At 35.2% G+C, this 16,282-nt stretch overlaps 1 protein-coding gene across 1 annotated transcript in view; it reads left to right on the top strand.

Annotated features, from left to right (window-relative positions):
* Positions 1-16,282, top strand: part of LOC137390460 (E3 ubiquitin-protein ligase HUWE1-like) — a 149,827-nt gene that overhangs the window by 6,405 nt on the left and 127,140 nt on the right. Inside the window, exons 8-18 of the mRNA XM_068076789.1 lie at positions 3,150-3,253; positions 3,441-3,502; positions 4,929-5,184; positions 7,883-7,984; positions 9,889-9,981; positions 11,613-11,817; positions 12,020-12,126; positions 12,229-12,345; positions 13,540-13,692; positions 13,830-13,986; positions 15,542-15,696. Coding sequence (XP_067932890.1) covers positions 3,150-3,253; positions 3,441-3,502; positions 4,929-5,184; positions 7,883-7,984; positions 9,889-9,981; positions 11,613-11,817; positions 12,020-12,126; positions 12,229-12,345; positions 13,540-13,692; positions 13,830-13,986; positions 15,542-15,696 — 1,511 coding nt within the window. The remainder of the gene's footprint in view (positions 1-3,149; positions 3,254-3,440; positions 3,503-4,928; positions 5,185-7,882; positions 7,985-9,888; positions 9,982-11,612; positions 11,818-12,019; positions 12,127-12,228; positions 12,346-13,539; positions 13,693-13,829; positions 13,987-15,541; positions 15,697-16,282) is intronic.

Consider the following 16,282-nt stretch of genomic DNA (forward strand, 5'->3'; position numbering starts at 1 on the left):
TTTGTATGTGTTTTGTATCATTATTATACTTTAAGTAATCTACAAAACGATGGTTAAATTTGTTGATGAAATTTTCAAACAAGGGTTCGTCTCATTGTTGATGAATAATTTTCGTAAGTTGTGTGCACATGCATTTATCATAAAAACTCCCTAACATTGCATCCGCTCGTTTGGTCGTGGGATTACTATGGTTTCTATACCCTTACATACATTTTTTTCACCATACGATGCAAACCCTGGAACTTATCAAAGTTGTATTCTGAGTGCGCACTGTACAACGCTTGCAGATTAGAAATTTTGAAACATTGCTTTATGATTTTGTCAAATGCTTCATGTATGTCCCAGGTTATATGCTGGTCGGTCCATATAAATCAACTTACATGAAACTAAACACATTGTAAATAATAAATGCTTTCATTACATTCAAACCTCGATTTGAGACCATCTCAATGTACAATCTTTTGACATACACTGTAAGTTTTGAACAAATATGTTTAAACATGGGAGGTAATTCTCAGTACGCATATTCTCAGTTCTCATTCATCTAACTTTTACGTTGCTCCTATAATATTACACATCACACCTTCCCTTGTAGTTTTAACATCATGGACCAGGAGAATATTAGTGTAAATTGTAGAACTCGTGAAATAAGAATCTACTTTTCTAAAAAGTAGATTCTAAAATAATAAAATTTCTAAATAATTCTAAAATATGATCTACTTTTTTAAAAATCACTCAAATAATTTAGTAGTTATTATGAGGAAGAATCTACAAATGGCTAGAATAAGGCCTAAAACTGGTGAATGGAGAGTGATAAAACTTGTGTGATTGTGATAAAAATACTCTCACACCTGGATATAGGAAGTTCATTTACATGTATTTCAATAATTGTTTTGCATGCCAAAACTATGCTACGTTAGAGCAAACGTTCGTACGAGTTTGTATTTTGTTTAATTTGTTCCAGCTTTCCAAAACAAGGATAAATATTTAAAGTAATTGTATTATATATATATAGCATTCAAACTAATGCATTATAAAAAGCTATGCAAAAACTAAATGTTAAACCCTATATTATATGTAAGAAACTGAATAAGTTAATAGTCCAGAAAAATTTCTCATTGTCACTTTAGTGAATGGTAAAGTTGCATGGCATTTATTTATATCAATTTTGCTCGATCTACTTTCAGTGAATTTATATTTTTAAACTAATTTTTGTGGTTCATTTTTAAATGTTTGTTTTTATTTTCTAAATTGTCATGGTTTGTGAAATTTTGAATGTTGTTTATTAGAGATTAAATTTTGCGTCGTGACAAATATTACCTCAAATTTTATGATGTATGTCAAAAAAATTCATATTAATAGGTGATGGCAAGTTGAGTTTTGGCTGTATATAATTCAAAAGCATGACACATAAATATGTTATGTTAAACCATAACTGCCACGAACAACTTTTATCATATTTACTAGGTAAATCAGACATGCTGATTCCGATTTTGTAATCAAAATAAAGATTAGGCCACTAACTTTCAGAGTAATGAAGAACTTTTTATAGCGTTTTAATATCGGTCGCGAAAATAACACGATCAGCATAACAAGCTCCGCCCATAAATACTTGACGTAACCTAGCTTTTTAGGAACAGAAGTTACGTAGGGATGTTTAGACCGATTTAGAATAGTAGAGATGGGTGTTTTAAAGCCATTAATATCTAAATTCAGCCTTAAAAATAATATCAGTCTTTTCTGAAAGGTAGATAAGCTATTTAGCATTGCATATTTAAAAAGCGCAATAACAACGCTAGCTCGTGATAAAACCGCGCTTTTTGAGCTCATTTTTCTCGGGGTCCAGCCCATTTAAACGTCATGTAACAAGCTGCGAGGAATTTTAAATAGTTTATATCCCTTTCATAAAAAAACTGAAACTATTTTACAGGCTGGATTTGTATAATAATGGGTTTTAAGACACCCATCTCTATTATTCTAAATCGGACTAAACATTCCTAACTTCCGTTTCTGAAAAAGCTAGGTTTCGTCACATATTTATGGGCGGAGCTTGTAATGCCGATTGTGTTGTTTTCGAAACGGATATTGAAACGCTTTAAAAAAGCCTAAATGACTTTGAAGGTTAGTGGACTAATCTTTATTTTGAGTACAAAATCGGAATCAGCGTGTCTGATTTACCTAGTAAGTACGATAAAAGTTGTTCGTGACAGTTATGGTTTAATTTAGAAATCATGTAGTCATCAGTTAGACCTACTCCGTATAGCTATTACCACAACTACTTACACACCATCCTCCGGATCGCCTAGGCGACATAACTTTCTTAATCTTCCCTGTAAAGACGCAGTGTTTAGTGGTTATTTAGTTTCCTGTAATTCACTTTTTGGCATTCAGGTTTTTATGTAACTTAGATTCATATAATGGTTTTGTTGTACAGCTATGAGTAAATAGTCAAATATTTTTCGAGCTGTGGAATGAAGCAAACAAAATAGAATGTTTTTATGAGATGTTTTTCTCAATATGTGACAGTTTTGACCTGGAAGGAAATGTGGACGGAATTAGCTTTGCATGCCGAAGTTTGACTGTATGTGAAGATCTTGAAGAATTTAAGAAAACATTGAATAAGTCCAATTACAAAAAGCCTGAAGAAGTTTGATTAATGTGTACAAGCAATTTAGGGAGAAACTAATGGATTATCAATGATTGTTTCACTATTTCTTGTCTCAAGCTTTTACTCTTATTAACAATTCTACCAGACATTACAAAATATACTGTTTCACTGTCTTAAAAATATTTTAGTGATCGCAAGTTTACTAATTTTTTATTGAGACCGTGAGTTGTCTGCAGATGCAAAAATCAGTTCAGTTGTAATTTCTATTAAGAAATGTTACCAGCCCAGTTGCTAATTGCTTTTCTTATTTCTTTCCATGCCAAACATTTGACAGACAGTGAAGGAGATTCTTCATGCATTTTTTACCTAGTATGGGAATGGAAAATGGCACTATTGTAAAGCGTTTGGTTCTAAGCTTTTGAAACTATTTGTAAATCACTTAGTAAAAGCATTACTCATTTCAACCATAAAGTTGCTTGTACTTCATTATTAGTGTTCTGTGATTAGTAAAATCATGTAAGCTGTTTGTCTCTCCTTGCAGTGTACTCACATGCTGGGGACAACGATGTTGCACACCAAATTATCTATACTGGGTTCATAAATGAGCTCGTCAATGTATTGGAACTCACAGATGACTCGCTTATCGTAAGTCAGCTAAGTTACCAGTGTGTGGGTCGATTATTATTATCATCTTATTGTTATTGTTACTCTGTTTTGTATATCTGCTTCTCTGACAGGTGTAATAAATATGCATGTGGGCCGAGTTCTTTTTGACTTATGAGTACCTACTGTTAGTCTAATGGTCCCGTATAGTGCTATTGCTTATCTTTAGATTATGAAGGCTGCTGTTCTCCGTACTTTAACAGCCATCATCCATCTCGAACGCAATCCCAAGTAAGTTGATATATAATAAACAAGTGAGTTGGTATATAATAAACAAGTGAGTTGATATACATGTATAATAAAAAAGTAAGCTGATCTATAATAAACAAGTGAGTTGATATATAATAAACAAGTGAGTCGATATATAATAAACGAGTGAGTCGATATATAATAAACGAGTGAGTCGATATATAATAAACGAGTGAGTCGATGTATAATAAACGAGTGAGTCGATATATAATAAACGAGTGAGTCGATATATAATAAACGAGTGAGTCGATATATAATAAACGAGTGAGTCGATATGTAATAAACGAGTGAGTCGATATGTAATAAACGAGTGAGTCGATATGTAATAAACGAGTGAGTCGATATATAATAAACGAGTGAGTCGATATATAATAAACGAGTGAGTCGATATGTAATAAACGAGTGAGTCGATATATAATAAACGAGTGAGTCGATATATAATAAACGAGTGAGTCGATATATAATAAACGAGTGAGTCGATATATAATAAACGAGTGAGTCGATGTATAATAAACGAGTGAGTCGATATATAATAAACGAGTGAGTCGATATATAATAAACGAGTGAGTCGATATATAATAAACGAGTGAGTCGATGTATAATAAACGAGTGAGTCGATGTATAATAAACGAGTGAGTCGATATATAATAAACGAGTGAGTCGATATATAATAAACGAGTGAGTCGATATATAATAAACGAGTGAGTCGATATATAATAAACGAGTGAGTCGATATATAATAAACGAGTGAGTCGATGTATAATAAACGAGTGAGTCGATGTATAATAAACGAGTGAGTCGATGTATAATAAACGAGTGAGTCGATGTATAATAAACGAGTGAGTCGATATATAATAAACGAGTGAGTCGATATATAATAAACGAGTGAGTCGATATATAATAAACGAGTGAGTCGATATATAATAAACGAGTGAGTCGATATATAATAAACGAGTGAGTCGATATATAATAAACGAGTAAGTCGATATATAATAAACGAGTAAGTCGATATATAATAAACGAGTAAGTTGATACGTGATAAACAAGTACGCGGATTTAGTTCTTTTACCATGCAATAGCAATGATTACCAGAAGGGTTTTTTAGATGAGTTGTTGGTCACCTTGTAGGACATAAAGGTTGTGATGGTTTGGTTCGCTTATTCTAAATGCTCTTGACAGTTTGTTGACTTTTTAAACCCGCATGTTAGAGTTCTTCTCGTTTTTTAATATTTTTGATTTGCTAGTTTTAGATAACCAGTTTCATGGGATGACAAGACAGATTGTAAAATAAGATGAAGCGTAACATTGTTTAACTTGACTAAGCCATAATTTTGGTACATACAATAAATATATATAGCCACTGGAGCCTAGTCTTACGCTTGTACATATTATAATGATTGTGGTACAGGCTGGAGTCAATCATAGATGTCACAGGAGCCAACACCTATCATGGCTTCTTGCCGAGTCTAGTCAGAAAATGCATACAGCAAATGATTGAGCCATCCAAGACTGCCTTTCCTCACTCCTTCTCCACAGCCCTCTTCTCTTTCCTTTATCATCTGGCGAGCTATGAGAGTGGGGGTGAGGCATTGCTGTCATGTGGAATAATGCCATCTTTGCTCCAACTTGCTTCTTGGCACAGTGAGGAACAGGAGCACATAACGGTGAGACCTTGTGCCTTTTCAACTTGCTACAGCCTTTGTAAAGTGATCTGTTATATACATGCTATGTCTTATGTCGTCTTTGGAGCTATCAGTCCTATTAGGTGTAAAATCTCTGCGGCTTAATTTGTAGTATTAGTTTTCTTTTTAGTTAGGAACTAGATGCTTTTAGGAAACAAAAGCAACAAACAAGATCGGAATATTGTCTATTTTTGTATATATATTTTGTGTATATACATTTTGTGTAACATATCTTATATTGCTTTGCGTAGCTAAAAAAAATGGTCTCATTGACTAATGTTGTCTGTAACTTTTGCATTGGACATCTTTGGAATTAGTTGTGGGGTTTTTGGTTCATGGTAAGTATGATTGCGAGCAAGTTAAAAGTGAAGTCAAAATCATACAAATAATTGTGTTAACAGCAATAATAATTAACAGCAAATTCTGTACAATACACACATCTATAGCAGCAATTTAGGGATCAGTAATGATGGCAAGCAAGTAGAACTTACGATGAAGGTTTACTTGCAACAAAATTCACATTAGTTATTTGGTATCAAAAGATTCACCATGTTTTACTCTGCTGTGTTGTAGGTGCAAAATAAGTGGAAATGTGATTACAAGCTCTTGAAAGCTTAAAAACGAATAGTTAATCGCCACCATCACGAAACCGCCGTAGATTGAAATCAGTTTATTTCTCTGACGTAGTCATTACATTTAGTTATTGTTTTGTCACGTGATGTTCTCACGTAAATTGAAAGGTCATTAAAAGGCTCAATATAAAACTTCTTGTAGCACTAGTTTATGACAAACGCTTCGGGTTTACCGAAGAGCCCTTACCAAGTATAGACGCTCGCTAGTTTACAGTTTTGTTTCAGCTTGGTCTAATCGTCTAGTCGTAATCTGATTATGTGACCCATACTTCCTGCCAAACTGCGCGAATAATTTCTGCGACATTTTTCGACTATCACAGACTCGTCATGTTTATCAGAGGATGATATGCACTCCTTCGAGCTAAGGCTGAAAAATTAAACAAATTTTTACGCTAGGTTTAGAGATATCAGTGCTCAGAGTAACAGCGTTACAATGATGATGAAATAGACGCGTAAGAACAATAGACATGGTTTTATTGAATGCGTTAAGTATATTTGTGAAAATATTTCGATGAATGAGGTTGCGTGAAAGTGTAAACACAAGCCATCTTGTACAACTACGTCCCATTTGAGCCGTTTTGGAAAGATTCTAATCTACGGCGGTCTCGTGATGGCGGCGATTAACTGTTCGTTTTTGAGCTTTTAATAGCTTTTAATCACATTTCCACATATTTTGCACCTACAACAAAACAAAGTAAAACATAGTGAATCTTTTAATACCAAATAACTGTAATATGAATTTTGTTGCAAGTCAACCTTTAAAGCATAACTTTGATGGCTACTAGTAGTGGTATATAAACACGGAAAGGACACATTTTAAACATTGATTTTGCAAAACATTCAATATTGGTTTTATTCATAATCAAATTTGTTTTATTGTCCTGGTCACAACTATAATTCTAGACTGTCCATAACTACCAGTGATAAGTATATAAAAACCATTTTTCGTTTAGCTTCACTAAAACATGGATTTCTCTTTTTCAAGTATTTGTAATTATCAGAATGAATACAGTAAGTCGTTTTTATTATGTAGCATTTATTCTAAAGTTTCTCATTCTATAGCAAAATCATGAATATTTAATTGCTATGTTAATGAATATTTGGTGTGTATTTAAAGTGAAACAGCTCAGGTGAATATTTGGTGGGTGTATTTAAAGTGAAACAGCTCAGGTGGATATTTGGTGTGTGAATTTAAAGTGAAACATCTCAGGTGAATATTTGGTGTGTGTATTTAAAGTGAAACATCTCAGGTGAATATTTGGTGTGTGTATTTAAAGTGAAACATCTCAGGTGAACATTTGGTGGGTGTATTTAAAGTGAAACAGCTCAGGTGGATATTTGGTGTGTGTATTTAAAGTGAAACATCTCAGGTGAATATTTGGTGGGTGTATTTAAAGTGAAACAGCTCAGGTGAATATTTGGTGTGTGTATTTAAAGTGAAACAGCTCAGGTGAATATTTGGTGGGTGTATTTAAAGTGAAACGGCTCAGGTGAATATTTGGTGTGTGTATTTAAAGTGAAACATCTCAGGTGAATATTTGGTGGGTGTATTTAAAGTGAAACAGCTCAGGTGGATATTTGGTGTGTGTATTTAAAGTGAAACATCTCAGGTGAATATTTGGTGGGTGTATTTAAAGTGAAACAGCTCAGGTGAATATTTGGTGGGTGTATTTAAAGTGAAACAGCTCAGGTGAATATTTGGTGGGTGTATTTAAAGTGAAACAGCTCAGGTGAATATTTGGTGTGTGTATTTAAAGTGAAACATCTCAGGTGAATGTTTTATGAAAGATACTCAAGTTCAATTCCTACAAATTTTGAAAATCTGCCCTCAACCGTGTCAAATCGCACTCTTAATTCTTACCTTTATTAGTGATATTTGTGACATATTTATAAAGAAAATGATATAGAGAAGTTACATTATAAGAATTGAAAATTTACTTTTTATTGTGTAGATATTTTTATAACAAACGTAAGTATCTAAAGGAAAAGCAGTTACCATCATTGTGAACATGCATATGATGGTCCTAGTGATATTCGTTTTGTTGCAGTTTGTGACGAGGGCAGTCCGGATTATAGATCTGATGACAAACATGTGCACACAGTCTTTTGAGAATCACAATGGTCTCAAAGTGTTCATAGATCGACTTGAGGTAAGTTCGCCTGACCTTGCTGTACAATCTTTGCTGATTACAGAACTCGAACAGCAGCTAGATGAGTTATTAATCATAGACATAAACCTGTTTTATGAACCACACAATTACACTAATCTAACTGTTATTCCTTTGGAAAATATGTTATGGCATCAGAAAATCCTCTAGCTGGGTTTTAGGGATTTTTGTTGCATTATGCTTCATGATTATTATCTTGCACTTTGTATGTTCATACATCTGATATTTCCACGCATCCGCTGTTCATACATCTACATACATGTATATGTATGTCCACATTTGTTATAAGCACTTGTCGGTTGAGCCCACCCACATAATATGTCCACACACCTGCTATGTCCACACATCTACTATCAGCATGCAGCTGAAAAAATATTTTCAATGATTTTAATTAAAGCCAAATATGTAGTATCAAATGTCTGGAATTCAAATGCTGATAATAGGAAAGGCCTGGGACTGCAATTGTATTATTAAATACACATATATATTACATCTATATACAATATTAAATATTATGTAAATATTATTGTATATAGAAGTGAAGGTAATGACGGTAATGACAGATTATACCAACTAAGGTCAGTTGTTGTTTAGACAAGAGGGATATTTTACAGCAAGTCCTGGGGTGCATGACTTAAATAAAAATGCATTCAGATGGGCAACGAAATGACAATTACCTAAGTGGTAACATTACTTATCTTAGATCTTTTGCTGTTTGGGCAGTAGAAGGGTAGTCCAATCGGCGTATGTGTAAGCAGTTGTCATTGTGGTTAAAGGAGGCTGTTGCTATAGTTGAACTGAATCAGAAATCTATAAACTATCTGCAGGAAGGAATTTTAAAGTGTATCTGCTTGTGATGACAATTGTAACTAGAGAATGTACAGCTGCAAATATGCACTCTCAATGGTTCCTCTAGATTCCATGGTTCTTCTGAATTCAATGTTATTTTCTTAGGCCTCTTTTGTTTTAATGAATGGGAGCACGTTGAAGGTAGGCTAGTAAATCTTTTATGTGACTTTTTAAAAGGGCTTTCGGTTCCCATGCTCATGTGTGAAAATGTTTATTGTCGAATGTGGTGCGTGATGAGCAGTTGTTACAGCCTATTAGGTATCCTCTTGATGTCGCTTTCGATATTATGTGCTCAATACAGCTAATACTCTATCGATCAGAAGTATATTTAGAAATAATTCAATAAAAATATTTTTGCTATCACCGAACACCTCTGTTATACATCAAGGCGTTAGCTATCACAGCCTAAAATGTTATTCATTGAAGATGGTCTCTGCCGATAGTTGCGACAAGGGACACAAGATTTCTCATGATCAATCAGACCTGCCCTACTCAATTTTTCTCTGCCCTCGTCAGTCATTCTCTGCCCTCATCAGTTATTCTCTACCCTCGTCAGTTATTCTCTGCTCTCGTTAGTTATTCCCTGCCCTCGTAAGTTATTCTCTGCCCTCGTCAGTTATTCTCTGCCCTCGTCAGTTATTCTCTGCCCTCGTCAGTTATTCTCTGCCCTCGTCAGTTGTTCTCTACCCTCGTCAGTTATTCTCTGCCCTCGTCAGTTATTCTCTGCCCTCGTCAGTTATTCTCTGCCCTCGTCAGTTATTCTCTGCCCTCGTCAGTTATTCTCTGCCCTCGTCAGTTGTTCTCTACCCTCGTCAGTTATTCTTTGCCCTCGTCAGTTATTCTCTACCCTCGTCAGTTATTCTCTGCCCCAATCATCTCAAAAACTTCTACAATTCTTCCATGATTACATGGGTACGCAATTGCAATCCTCTTGGCCTAGAGTTCCTCACATGTTACCCTTACATGTGACTCTAGCGTATGCATTTAATGAATTTTTTTCACATTGTTGGAAGAGTTATTCTGACGTTTGCTTGCAGCATGAAGTGGTGCTATGTAAACAGGAACAGCCATATGTAATTCAACCGAGTAAGTTTGCATCACTAACCAGCATTGACACTGTTGCAATGGATGTCAGCGACTCTTCGAAAGCAACCGCTGCTTTTAGCTCAGCTCCTGAAGGTGCAATGCAAACGGATCAGACAGCGCAACTTGCAGATTTATCACAAGAAGTTACGGCAGCTGATCAGTTGGAAAGCTGCTTAGCTGTCAGAGATGAGCATGAACCGATGGACTCTCAGCCAGCAAACTTGCAGCCAAGTGTTCGCTCGAAGGAGATTCTTCTGCCTGTACTGAAGACTGGTGGGTGACTTCATCTGACTCTCTGATCTCTCATAATAAGCCTATCTGTTTTAGCTACACACATCACTTTACCAGTGAATCATTTGAAGTAGAGCTCTTAGTGTATCATCGGTCTCAGTTCAACAGCCACTCAACGCTGTGTCTATTGTTACTTTGGTTACACTGACTGCTCTATGTGAGAAATGAAAACTTTATTTTATAACAAAGCTTGTTTCCATTAGCATGCAGCTGATTATCTCCTTTCAATGGGCTGGTTTATGTTGTAATTGCGACATTAAATTGGTGGCAGTCATACAGTTTTGGTAAAAGCTCACTATGCGTTTGTATTATTTCTACCAATATAATAAAAATGTTATAATATAATGTTGACATAAAAAATTTAAACAATCAAGAGTAAATCATCTACATGCGTAACATGAAAAATGGTTTGGCTTTTAGGATATATAGGCTGCACTTGACATGAATTTCCCTGATAGACTCAAACAAACCAATAACAATATTGGTTGGTTTGAATTCTTAAGTAAAGAAATTCTCCTGTAGCTATACAAATATTCGCTCATCGAACGATAAATTCGAGATTCTTTGAACATCTTAATCAACACTCGTCATTCTATGTAAAATTATACACAAAACATTAAAAAATTCGGCCAATGTTAAAGCAGTGTGTACAAATTTGTTTGCAGCACGAAGGAATTCTGAAAGTTGGAACACGAATACTCCTATACAAACCTATATAATTAACAACCTAATTTCATGTTTATCTTTTTGAATACTTAACAACTGGGCAAAAAATAATGAGTTTGTGGTTGGAGAGTGTGTAACAAACTGTAGAAATAATAATATTACCCAAACTTCTATTGGAATACAGAAATCAGCCCAAAGTGTATCGGTGTGCAACCTACAGCGTCTACCATGTTAATAGTTGTATTACCAATTTCATGGACTACTCCTATAATTACCATGGGTGGCCCATTTAAGATGTTACAAATTGTGTGGAGGACCTCAGATATGATGTTAGGCACCCATGAATAATCCATGTATCAATGATACATGATCTATCCTTAATAAATCTTATCTTTCTATGGCTTCATCGTGATTCCTTGCAGTAATGCTCTTTCATTAGTGCTGTAAATAGTACTCATAAAAAACTCTTATCGCACTTTATATTGCTTTGTTTGAGTGCATTAATGCTTCCTTCATCAAATATGTTTAAACGCCTTCTATAATTATAGCAGGTTTGTATATCGGTTACTACATGTATTTTTATTGGAGTGAAATGTCAATCGATAATCCACTATAGTCAATATTAACCATTGCGTATGCCCAATCATGGATAATGGATAACAGCATTATTTGACATATAAAAAATTGAGCGAGCGGTTTGTCATTGCTCGTCTATAAGCGCTTTTTTATTGCAGGTTTACAATGTCTTCCCCAAAGATCAGCTCTTCTGAAATCCATTTTAAATTTTTTCAAAAAAGTCATTCCTGAGCCGACTCTGAGCTTTGCTGACAGCATTCGGCATTTAATGGAGGGCAGTTTGCCAAAGGCTCTGCAACACATCATCAGCAATGCTGAATATTATGGTGCTTCTTTATTTTTGTTAGGTATGTTTTGTTTTCTCGATTGCTTTTCACCTAATTTAGGAATATTTCATTGTGCATGTGCGATGATATCTATTCTTTTAAACAAGCATGACATAATTGTAAGTTGAGTTTGTGGGTGCCCGCCCTGTTTGCTTTTTCTATAGCTAATTAATGAATGTCTCCATTTGTCTCCAAACTGGTTTCACTATGTTTTCAATTTCAGCTTTGGATGTGGTGACTGTGTTTGTGTTCCAAGAACCTTCCATGCTCTCTTCTCTCCAAGACAAAGGATTGACCGACATACTGCTTTACTCCTTGCTTGAGAAAGAAGTGAGTTTTGAGTACTGATTTCTTGAGGTCAATACCAAGTGTATAGTGCTGATCATCATAGTCTCAATGCGCATGCTCCGCATACATTGTTTTCTGCTGCAGATACCAACTACACGGGAGGTCCTCGCTGCCCTGCCAAATGTTTTCAGTGCTCTGTGTCTAAACCAAAGGGGCTTAGCAGCCTTTGAGGCCTACCAACCCTTTGATAGACTTTTCACGGTATTCATATTTCATTTCGACTCATATCTTGAGAGCTCTATCTTTTGGATACGCACATATTATGATCCATCTTAAAAAGGTGCTAATTATTGCAAACCCTCAATTCAAGTCAGTTTTTTGGGGAGCAATTAGTAATTAGGAATCGGCAACATTCTAGTTACTCATTGAATATGGCTCGTAAATATGTCTAATGATTTTTGCTGTCAGTCTTTTGTGTTCACTAGTGTTTTATGAATCGTATTTTATAAATGGAGAAACTTATGTGATTGCTGCTATATGCCAAATAACTGCCTCCATGACATGGGAAGCGTTGTTGAATGTTAAAAATTAAATTGTAGCTTTTCAATTACAATTGTTTGAGATAAATGAGCTTTCGAGATTTGTGTTTGGTTTTATTTATCGTTGAACTATCTATTATTGGTAGTTTTATTTATTGTTGAACTATCTATTATTGGTAGTTTTATTTATCGTTGCACTATCTATTATTGGTAGTTTTATTTATTGTTGAACTATCTATTATTGGTAGTTTTATTTATCGTTGAACTATCTATTATTGGTAGTTTTATTTATCGTTGAACTATCTATTATTGGTAGTTTTATTTATTGTTGAACTATCTATTATTGGTAGTTTTATTTATCGTTGAACTATCTATTATTGGTAGTTTTATTTATCGTTGAACTATCTATTATTGGTAGTTTTATTTATCGTTGAACTATCTATTATTGGTAGTTTTATTTATCGTTGAACTATCTATTATTGGTAGTTTTATTTATCGTTGAACTATCTATTATTGGTAGTTTTATTTATCGTTGAACTATCTATTGGTAGTTTAGCGATGAATACTTTTGATTGCCTGGAACCTGCAAATCACCCACAGTATACAAAATGGTTTTTCCTGATATCTTCAAATAAATTTTAGCTTTTTAATGAAACCCTTAAGTTTTTCTTATGAAGATGGCCTAGCCATGAAAATGTAAAAAGTGGAATATAATCATAAATGACAGGCTGCAGTAAAAATTATGAGAATATATTGTCTTCCATAAGATAGTAATTGGAAGATTTATGTTTTTTGTAAGCTGCGCTTTACCAAACATCTCAAAAAACATGCGCTATGTTGTTGTCGTTTTCACTTTCCAACCTTTGTTAACTATTGCTGGGCTAGATTTGAGTTTGTTGGCTTACATTAATTTCAGGTACTGCTTTCACCAGAGTACCTTCCAGCCATGAGAAAGCGCAAAAGTTCTGACACGTTTGGGGACACCGCTAGCAATCTTGGCACTGCAATGGATGAGCTGATGAGACATCAAAACAGCCTCAAAGTGCCAGCTATTAAAGCCATTATCGGGGTGGGTGGGCTCCATCATCTCACTATCTCTTTCCCTTTTTCATCATTGTCTGTCAATGTATTTTTAGATTGTCAAGTAGATTTAATTTCGACTCGTATGTTAGTCAGTAATGTTCTGCACTGACTTTACTGTTATAGCTGCTCAAGGAAATAATCAGACTAGGAACGGACCCCATGTTCGTTTGCACCACCAAAGCATCAGAGACAGTCGACGCCGCTGCGCCATTAGCCACTGCGCCGAGCACTCAGGGTAACAGCGACATCGAGAGTGAAGATGATGATGAGGTTACAGAAGGTGGGCCATTTGATATTTCTTTTCCATTGCACAGGTGCAGGATAGTGGCAATAGTTTAGACCTGTTAGCTCAGCGAGTCTTGCACTGGAACCCAACTGTTGGCACAAATTTCTCCCTCGCCAGTATTCATCTGTCAAATATTCTGTAATCTTTAGTTTAAGCAAAGTGCTTACAGTATTGGTTTATATTGATCCTCTATTGTTAACACAGTCTGCATCCAGCAGCTACATGTAGGCTAACTTTCAGAGCAGAAACTGTCACAAGTATTGTCTACTGAAGATAATGTCAGATAATGGCTAGATGCCAAGTTTCACTTTTCATACAAGCATTTGTAACATAAAAGACTACAGAACACGGTGTTAACCTTTTACTGCATAATACAATACTAACAATTGACTTAACAGTTAATATTGTTTGAGCTTAACTAACCACAACGACAAACGTTGGTTGCTTCATCTTATTTATCCATTATAAATGTTTATAAACTGTAAGTTCAACATATCATCATTAAACACAAACATTGCACTAACAATAGTGTCGGAAAGGTGCATCGTACTCAGAACTGCTGCAGAAACATGCCTTTTACCATAGATTGTACATGTATAGCATTTGGGATAATTAATATGCCATGGTATTGTTATTGCTGGTCTTATTGTCAAGTATCGGTCTAGAAGAACACTTACTGTAGAGTTTTGCTAACTTCACAGAGTAAAACCCATTTATTGTGATAATAGTCGTTAATAGGGAAGCTAGCAAATGGGCTGTATGCAGATTCATAGACATTCGTTCTCCTGTAAAACTATAAAACAGTTGTAAAACACATTTTGTCTTGAGAATCCAAGTTACCCCTTTTAAAATGATACGGTATTAGACCATTTTCTAGTCTCAAGTCCTACTTCAATCCTATGTTCGCTAGAATATTTGTCACAGCTTTCACTATGCTGCCATCAGGATTCCCGTTTTTTTGATGAACAAAACAAGGAAACCTTACATTGGTGCTGTTCACCTTACACTGCTGTTCACCTTACATTGGTGCTGTTCACCTTACACTGGTGCTGTTCACCTTACACTGGTGCTGTTCACCTTACACTGGTGCTGTTCACCTTACACTGGTGCTGTTCACCTTACATTGGTGCTGTTCACCTTACATTGGTGCTGTTCACCTTACATTGGTGCTGTTCACCGTACATTGGTACTGTTCACTTTACACTGATGCTGTTCACCTTACATTGGTGCTGTTCACCTTACATTGGTGCTGTTCACTTTACATTGATGCTGTTCACCTTACATTGACGCTGTTCACCTTACATTGGTGCTGTTCACCTTACATGTTGAATTGTGGGTTATGTAGTGAATACAAGTTGGTGACAGTAAATGGGCAGTATCTATTCAGGTAGTACTGAGTATTGCGCGCAGTAATTTACAGGCGCGTCGTAGTAACTGTACAAGAGTTCCACATCCAGTTACCACAAGGGATTGCGCAGAATTGTAAGCTCTCATTGGCGATTGCAAGGTCATGACTATACTTTGGAATTTGTTGTATTGTTATTTACAGGTGTGACTACCCAGCCGTCCATAACCACTCAAAGTGACCCTGTAGCCTCTGGGGAGGCTCCTGCTGCTGCCACGGCTGCTGAAGCTGTTGTAGATGAGCAAGCAAAGCCTTCTGCTCCTAAGCTTGTTCCTCTAATGGACTACATATTGAATGTGGTGAGTCTGGGCAGCATTGATTTGTTGAAATTGATTTGATTGAAAAATTGTCTTATTTCTTAAACTAATTTGTAATATTTCACACATTTGGCTGCAGAAGCAAGTGTCTAGATTTTGTTCAGTTTACTGCCAGCTAACTGTCAACTAGGCGTCATTAGGTCTGAGTGAATGAATATATTATATAATACTATCACTATTTTCTTTGGCCTTGCTCTCAATTATCTATTACTCTGGGGTTTAATGCTATAACAGTTAGTTACCTTTTTATTTTAACTCTTTCGCTACCGCATTAAATTCTGACCGAACGATTTTTCGGCCAAAATTAATTCAAATGGATTTTCGAAAAACTGATATACGATATACGGCTAGTATTTAAGCAATATCTCGAGAATAAAAAATGATATTGTTACTGTAAAATGCATCCTATTTAGAAAGAAATCCTCTTCAAAATACATGTATGTATAAAATTGTTTAGTAAATTTCACTCGCAGCTTTTCTTTGTGTTTCTTATATCTATGACAATAACGATCTGGTTATGCGGTTTCGAAAAATAACTGAATGAGAAATTGTTGAGCTAAAAATTTTT

Source organism: Watersipora subatra, chromosome 3 (genome assembly GCF_963576615.1).
Source record: "Watersipora subatra chromosome 3, tzWatSuba1.1, whole genome shotgun sequence".
Taxonomy (NCBI): Eukaryota; Metazoa; Bryozoa; class Gymnolaemata; order Cheilostomatida; family Watersiporidae; genus Watersipora; species Watersipora subatra.